The sequence below is a fragment of the Seriola aureovittata genome, chromosome 15 (genome assembly GCF_021018895.1).
Source record: "Seriola aureovittata isolate HTS-2021-v1 ecotype China chromosome 15, ASM2101889v1, whole genome shotgun sequence".
NCBI classification, from domain to species: Eukaryota; Metazoa; Chordata; class Actinopteri; order Carangiformes; family Carangidae; genus Seriola; species Seriola aureovittata.
In genome coordinates this window covers 285,145-292,500 of record NC_079378.1, presented here as the reverse complement: position 1 = coordinate 292,500, position 7,356 = coordinate 285,145, and the positions used below count along the sequence as shown (strand labels likewise).

At 44.2% G+C, this 7,356-nt stretch overlaps 2 protein-coding genes across 2 annotated transcripts in view; both read right to left on the bottom strand.

The window, feature by feature from the left end:
* ik (IK cytokine) overlaps positions 1 to 3,767 on the bottom strand; it is a 7,039-nt gene extending 3,272 nt beyond the window's left edge. The window contains exons 1-9 of the mRNA XM_056397441.1: positions 3,656 to 3,767; positions 2,625 to 2,691; positions 2,054 to 2,146; positions 1,899 to 1,958; positions 1,515 to 1,682; positions 1,266 to 1,380; positions 1,066 to 1,136; positions 928 to 974; positions 669 to 832 (exon numbers count right to left, since the gene is read on the bottom strand). Of these exons, the coding sequence (XP_056253416.1) occupies positions 669 to 832; positions 928 to 974; positions 1,066 to 1,136; positions 1,266 to 1,380; positions 1,515 to 1,682; positions 1,899 to 1,958; positions 2,054 to 2,146; positions 2,625 to 2,691; positions 3,656 to 3,665 (795 nt within the window). The 5' untranslated portion in view covers positions 3,666 to 3,767. The remainder of the gene's footprint in view (positions 1 to 668; positions 833 to 927; positions 975 to 1,065; positions 1,137 to 1,265; positions 1,381 to 1,514; positions 1,683 to 1,898; positions 1,959 to 2,053; positions 2,147 to 2,624; positions 2,692 to 3,655) is intronic.
* An 802-nt stretch (positions 3,768 to 4,569) lies between these two features.
* On the bottom strand, positions 4,570 to 6,122 carry ndufa2 (NADH:ubiquinone oxidoreductase subunit A2). Its single transcript, XM_056397550.1, has 3 exons — positions 5,964 to 6,122; positions 4,856 to 4,962; positions 4,570 to 4,770 (listed from the first exon to the last, which is right to left on the bottom strand). Exons 1-3 carry the CDS (start codon positions 6,065 to 6,067, stop codon positions 4,679 to 4,681), a joined length of 303 nt encoding a protein of 100 aa, XP_056253525.1. The 5' UTR covers positions 6,068 to 6,122; the 3' UTR covers positions 4,570 to 4,678.
* Between the last annotated feature and the right edge of the window lie 1,234 nt (positions 6,123 to 7,356).

The following is a 7,356-nucleotide window of genomic DNA, read 5'->3' as shown; positions in this document are numbered from 1 at the left end:
TCACTAAGAGCAGGTGTGTGTGTGTGTGTGTGTGTGTGTGTACATTCACTAACAGCAGGCGTGTGTGTGTGTGTGTGTGTGTGTGTGTGTGTACATTCACTAACAGCAGGTGTGTGTGTGTGTGTGTGTGTGTGTGTGTGTGTGTGTGTGTACATTCACTAACAGCAGGCGTGTGTGTGTGTGTGTGTGTGTGTACATTCACTAACAGCAGGCGTGTGTGTGTGTGTGTGTGTGTGTGTACATTCACTAAGAGCAGGTGTGTGTGTGTGTGTGTGTGTGTGTGTGTGTACATTCACTAACAGCAGGCGTGTGTGTGTGTGTGTGCGTGTGTGTACATTCACTAAGAGCAGGTGTGTGTGTGTGTGTGTGTGTGTGTGTGTGTGTGTGTGTGTACATTCACTAACAGCAGGTGTGTGTGTGTGTACGTTCACTAACAGCAGGTGTGTGTGTGTGTGTACGTTCACTAACAGCAGGTGTGTGTGTGTGTGTACGTTCACTAACAGCAGGTGGTGTGTGTGTGTGTGTGTGTACGTTCACTAACAGCAGGTAGGTGTGTGTGTGTGTGTGTGTACGTTCACTAACAGCAGGTGTGTGTGTGTGTGTGTGTGTGTGTGTGTGTGTACGTTCACTAACAGCAGGTAGGTGTGTGTGTGTGTGTGTGTGTGTACCTCCATGCTGGGGCAGTCGGCTTTGCTGCGGATCAGAGTCGTCGGGATGTCGGTGTCAGTGAACTCATCATCCAGGTCGACCACGTACGCCATCCTGCCCGGCAGGAAGAGCTCGTTCCTCTCCACCTGACCGGACCTGAACACCACACGGTAGATGTTCCTACCTGACCGGGGAGGAGGGGAGGGGGAGGAAAGGGACGTATCAGAAAGAGAATCACTGGTAACTAGTCAGTAACTAGTCAGTAACTAACAGACTCACCAAGACGAGTCTTGAACTCGATCTTCTCCTCCGGCTCCACGTCTTTCCTGACAGACAGAGGTCAAAGGTCAGACAGGTTAGTTCCCTGCTGGGAGGCAAAGGTTCCTTCAGTTGATATGAGTTCAGTCGGGTTCTTACTTTGCCTCTTTCTGCACTTTCTCCATCATGTCTTCTTCTTCTTTCTCCTTACTGGTGATCTCAGCTCTCACCTGTAACACAGGTACAGGTTAACACGCTGCAGTCTGGTCTGCATGATCCTGCAGAGTGGGCATTCACGAACAGGAACCCTGCGAAGGAGTAAGTGTTAAACAGAGCAAGAAACAAGTTTATTTACTGACCTTCTGCAGCAGAGCGAAGTCCAGACCTTTCACCAAGTGAGTGTGCTCCATGTCTCCTCCCAGAAACTTGGACTCCTGGATCAGCTGACGACGCTTCTCTGCTGCCGACTTATCTCTGGAGACACGACAGCAGCACATCCAGGAGTACTGTTAGACTGTTAGCATTAGCAGTACTCACGCCTCAGCGGTGGGTCCTACAGCTGAGTAGATAGCTGTACTGTTAGCAGTGTTAGCATTAGCAGTACTCACGCCTCAGCGGTGGGTCCTACAGCTCTGTAGTTAGCCGTGGTGCTGATCAGCTCCGTCTCTTCATAATCTTTGTTGACTCCGTCTCGTCTCTCTCTCGCTCGGTCTCTGTACTTCTCGGCGAGCTCTCTCTCTCGCTCCATCTCCTGCTGCCGTAGCTTAGCATAGTAACTGCAACAAAGCAATATACAGTAATTAATTATCAATAATATGATCTGATGAGCTGAGGTGGAGGATGCTGTAAAGGTCAGGTAGACAATCGTTGGTCAATCAGCTCCTCAGGTGGCGCTGCAGGTTACTCTGAAGTGCTGCCTGTGTTAGCATGTTAGCTGTTAACCATGCAGTGATTGAATGTCCACTTTACATACAGGTTACAGACACACTCACCTCTTCTTCTTCCTCCTCCTCGCAGCAGGATCCTCATCCTCATTGTAGTCTCTTGGCATTCTGGGAAACAGATAACAAATAACCCAATAAATCATCATCATCAGTGTAACATCAGACATGAAGCGTCAGCAGTGTTTCCCTCCTTCATCACTCACTCATGGTGTCTGGACTTGGAGGGCGGGGCTGAGGAGGGCGCCGCCCGCGGTGTCATCAGTAACTTCCTGAAGTCATCATTGGTAAGTTTAGACCTGAAGAGACACACCCAGGTATGTTAGCACACAGACAGACAGACAGGTGAGGACAGACAGTTGAAGACAGACAGTTGAAGACAGACAGACACACAAACAGTAAGGTGAACACACAGACAGACAGACAGGTGAGGACAGACAGTTGAAGACAGACAGACACACAAACAGTAAGGTGAACACACACACAGACAGACAGGTGAGGACAGACAGTTGAAGACAGACAGACACACAAACAGTAAGGTGAACACACACACAGACAGACAGGTGAGGACAGACAGTTGAAGACAGACAGACACACAAACAGTAAGGTGAACACACACACAGACAGACAGGTGAGGACAGACAGTTGAAGACAGACAGACACACAAACAGTAAGGTGAACACACACACAGACAGACAGGTGAGGACAGACAGTTGAAGACAGACAGACACACAAACAGTAAGGTGAACACACACACAGACAGACAGGTGAACTCACTGAGCTGCAGCTCTATGGTCGTCGACCTCGTGGCCATCAGGAGCCAGGGGGTTGGAGTAACTCTCAGCTGGAAACAGGAAACAGGAAGTTAGTGAGTGATGTGTGATGACATGTCACTGCGTTCCATTTTAAAAGGAGAGGGGTGAAACATCTAATTTGGTGATGATAATAATAATATATGATAAAACTATTAAAGAGTATCTTTAGGTCACCAGGTGAATCAGGTCACAGTTGAGAACAGCACCGAAATCAACCAGTTAATTCCAGGCAGGCTCTTTGCAGCCTGTGTTTACACCTGATAATAAACACTCAGTGATCAGTTTATTAGGAACATTAAACTGATGTAGTCTGATACAGTCCTCCTTCATGAAGGTTTTAATCTTCAGTTTGATTCAGATGATGATCATTGTGGAGGACTGATGTGTGGAGCTGTGTTACATGATACAGCTGTTTCTGTTATTTACATACTTTCACGGATAGAAATGGGCTGGACAAAATAACAGAAACACCTGGACGCCACGGTAAGTGTCCTTATACAGCAGTAGTTCTGTGTTGGCATATCAGTTATCGGTCTCCTTGATTAGTGATAATCTGATAAACCACATTGATCGATGCCTTATAGAATGGAGAAAGTTTCCTTGTTTAGTCATAAACTGCTCAATAACCTTCCTGAAGCTCATCTGCTGCTCAGTGACTGTTCAGCTGTTTGAACTCGGTTATAAACACAAACAGTTGTTGGCTGTGACTCTGGAGTCAAACCGGATTAAAGAGCGTGCTCTCTGCGGAGTTTCATCTCTGTCCATCAGGTCACATCAGTCTGAGTGACGCAGCTTTAAACCGGCAGAGAGTGAACGGAGTCTGGTGTGGTGTTTCCGAAGAGCTAAGCTAAGCTAAGCTAACTGGAACTCGTCGCTGTGTAGAGCGATGTGACGGTTTGGTTTTAACACCACCGACTCTTCTGTTTTAATAATTAATTAATTAATAATCCTGTTTAACTAAAGTTAAATTAACATGTTTCAGGACTAGCTTACTTTCAGGCATCTCAGCGGAGCGTCGCTTCTCTCCTTCCCGGTGAAAACGAGTCTGTTCCACCACAAACAAACAAACCGACGGTCTGTTAGCTTCAGCGAGCAGCGGCTCTGACGTCACTTCCTCTTCAGGAAGAACTGACAGACAGCGCCGCCCGCAGGAGCCTGCGTTCACTGCACCGTAGACCTCACGGTGCAGAAGTGTGAGCGCCGCCCCCTGCAGGTCAACACGGGCACTGCGTCCAGGACCTCAGGGACCAGCCGGTGGTTCTGCTGCTTCAGGATTAGACCCAGTCACATTAAACTAAGGATCGATCGATAGATAGATATATACTTTATTATATATATTAATATATATAAAGCCCCGCAGACTAACTGAAGCTCCGTCCTCTGTGGACAGCAGCAGCTAAAGGCTCCAACATGTGAGTGTCTGTGCAGTAAATCAGAGAGAAGGCTTATTCGGTTAGATTTAATATAAGGGTAGACACAGAAACATAGTCAGTTCGTTTAGTTTTTACCTACAGCTGCTTCAGAATCATCCACACACCATGAAAGCTGCTTCAATCCCAGAAAGAAACCCTTTAAACCTGTGAAACCTTCCTAATAACCCAATAAAACCTCCTTAAATCCTTGAGAGCTGCTTATAAACTAATTTAATCCAGCAGCATTCCCAGTAAGAAACATTATGAAACCATGTGATCGCTCATTACAACCATAACATTCCTTAATCTCCACAGTAAAACTCAGTGGATTGCCCTTAAAACCCCAAGAAACCACTTAAACCTATGAAAACCTCCTTAAATACAAATAAACTCAGGAGAGCACCAGTCAAACCTTGTGAACCCTGATTAAAACATAACAGTCTGATAAATTTTCATGTTTAAAAAAAAAGTTAATGAATGAAGGAAACAGTGACATTAATAATATTCATGTTTATTCACATCAACACATTTACAGACAAACTAAAGGAAACAGGTGAGTCCATCCAGGACTGAACCACTTCCAGCAGGGGCGACAGGGGTGGAGTTAAGGTTTGGACTGAACCAGTGTCTGCAGAGCTTTGGCCACCTGATCAGCTGACATGTTGTCCACTGATACGCTGCTCTCTTTACCGAAATCTGAAGACAAGACAGAAACATCTTCATCATCATCTTCATCAACTTCATCAGGCTGACTCCCATGATGCCGTGCGATCAGACTCACCATATCTGGCCCAGACTCGGGCCTGGACTCCAGAACACTCTCTGATCAGGATCGGGAAGTCTGGGTTGGACTTCTTCAGAGCGACATAGTGCTGCTCCACAAAGTCTCTGAAGACACAGAGACACAGTCAGAACTGAGGTCAGCTGTGACCTCTGACCTCTGAGGTCATCAGAGGTCAGAGGGGAATGATGACATAAGGTTTTATGATTTTAAACAAACGACTGCAAGTGGACATGAACTTTGCGATTCCAATACGTCCAGTGGAACCTAAATGCACCATAAGAAACACCTGTGCTCACCTGTCCCCTACCTGTCCTCACCTGGAAGGTCATAATTCCTGGTGTACATTAACAGTGTGGTTCCAGCACTGCAGGGGTTAATGGTGCGTTCAGGCTCTTCCTGTTATTCTGACGTTACGCTCTCACGTTTAACATTATTTACGCCAGCTTTAGTTCACAACTAACGATGAACAATCGATTATTAGTTTCATCTGTTAAACCACAGGAAACAGTTTATAATAAAATGTAATAACAGAGATCAGCAGTCCAAAAACCAGACCTGGACCTGGTCTGATTGATTAGGAGGCCCAAGATCCTGGATCAGGTGTCAGCTGATCGATTAATCTGTGACTAATATTATAATAATAATAATAATAATAATTATTATTATTATTAATAGATCAGTGGTTATGTCAGTGAAGCATGCAGGTCACGTGGTGAAAATTCATTAACGTCGTTTCATTTGATAAACAGTGAAAACAATGATTCAGTTTGTAACATGTCACACTTCAGTGTTTCTGTTGATCAATAATTAATCTATTAGAAAATAACTGATACATTTCCTGTCGATCGATTAATCGACTGATGGTTGCAGCTCTGACGCAGATGAAAACTGGAGAATCTGTCGTTTTATATTCAAACAGCTTCACTGAGTCCGATGCTAAGCTAGCTAGCCGTTAGCTGCTCTCAAGTCATTCTGCAGTTAGCTGTTAGCAGTTAGCTGTTAGCTGTTAGCAGTGTATGTCTATGATGCTCGGCTCTTTAACAGTGTCTCAGTGGCTGTTACCACAGCGGCTCTCTCTGCCTCTGCAGGCCGGCTCGGAGCTCACCTGGCCCCCTTGCTGGCCGCGGAGGTCTGGCAGAGGTGGACGCGGATCTCTCGGAGGTTTTTGGCCAAAGTGGAGCCCAGATTCCGGACTGCGGCGGCCGCCATCTTAGCTCACTGCTACTCAAGGACAAGTAGAGGGTTATTAAAGCCCAGAGTTTGTCCTGCCAGGCACGAGTCAAACACGGGTTTACTCCCCGAGTCTGTCCTCACAGGCACCGAGCTGGACCCCCCCCCCCCTACTTTCTAATTAATTTACTAGCTGTGAAATATGATACGCATTGTTATAGAAATTAAAATATGAAAATATATTTTGTGAATTCCCTCAATAATAATGGTCCAACAATATATCTAATCTAAATATATCTATATGATAAATATGTCTATGGTCTAACATATATTATGTAAGTCAAGCTTAATACCCGAATCTGGCTGTTTTGTACTTTAAATACTCTAAATACATTTTTCAGATAATATTTCTGTACTTTTAGCTTTTAGGATTTCAGGATTTCTACTTGTATCTGAACATTTCTGAATTTTAGAAACACACCAGTTAATTAATCAAGACAGTAAGGCCCTGATTAACTGAATATTAAAACAATACAATATTTTTACAATAATAATAATATTCTATATGGGATCGTTATGGAGAAAAGGGTTCTATGAAAATACATTTCTTTAAACCAAAGTCTTAAAACAGAATGGACAATCCTCAGCTAATAAACAAAAACAAACTAAACTAAACTAAATAATCACTGGTTTTATTTTATTCATTTTATAAGTGTTTTTTTGGCTTACATTTCTATTTTATTGCTTAAATGAATTATTTTTTCTTTTATTACTTATCATTATCATTATTGTTATTATTAATGTTGTTGTTAATTGTCAGCTCAGTTCACTTTAGTTCCAGTTGTATTGATGTTCTAACTGACTGAGATGAGACGTTTGTGCTCGTTATTTGTCTGGATTAAAAATTACGGATAAATAAAGACAGAACATGAAGTTGAATGAATGTTACTGACATGATTAACAGACCAGTCTCACCTGGTGAAGCTGCGTATGACTCTCTCCTTGTGGTTTTCTGATGGAGGAAAACAAACATGTCTGATCCCACACAACACAGCAGAACTCTGATCTGAGTCTACGTCGGACCAGCAGCTGATCCCGACAGAAACACAGACCGCAGGTAAAAACTCAGCAGCTCATTTTTTAATCAGAGATCGTTAGAGGTCTGATCGTCACCTGTGGAAATTCCGTCTCACTGTATGTCCTGATGTGGACAGCTGAGGCAGTGCTGGAGGAAGAACCCAGGTGTTCTACCAAAATGAAAATGTTCTTTAACACAAGTAAGAGGGGTGTGTTCACAGTCTCCAGGTTCTGACGAGGTTCACACGTGA

Bases quoted from the DNA above. Each gene is read 5' to 3' on its own strand.
- ndufa2 (XM_056397550.1), bottom strand. From the start codon at position 6,067: ATGGCGGCCGCCGCAGTCCGGAATCTGGGCTCCACTTTGGCCAAAAAC. The intron at 4,963-5,963 runs GTGAGCTCCGAG...CTGTGTCTTCAG, and splicing joins GCGGCCAGCAAGGGGGCCAG to AGACTTTGTGGAGCAGCACT. The intron at 4,771-4,855 runs GTGAGTCTGATC...TCTTGTCTTCAG, and splicing joins CCGAGTCTGGGCCAGATATG to ATTTCGGTAAAGAGAGCAGC.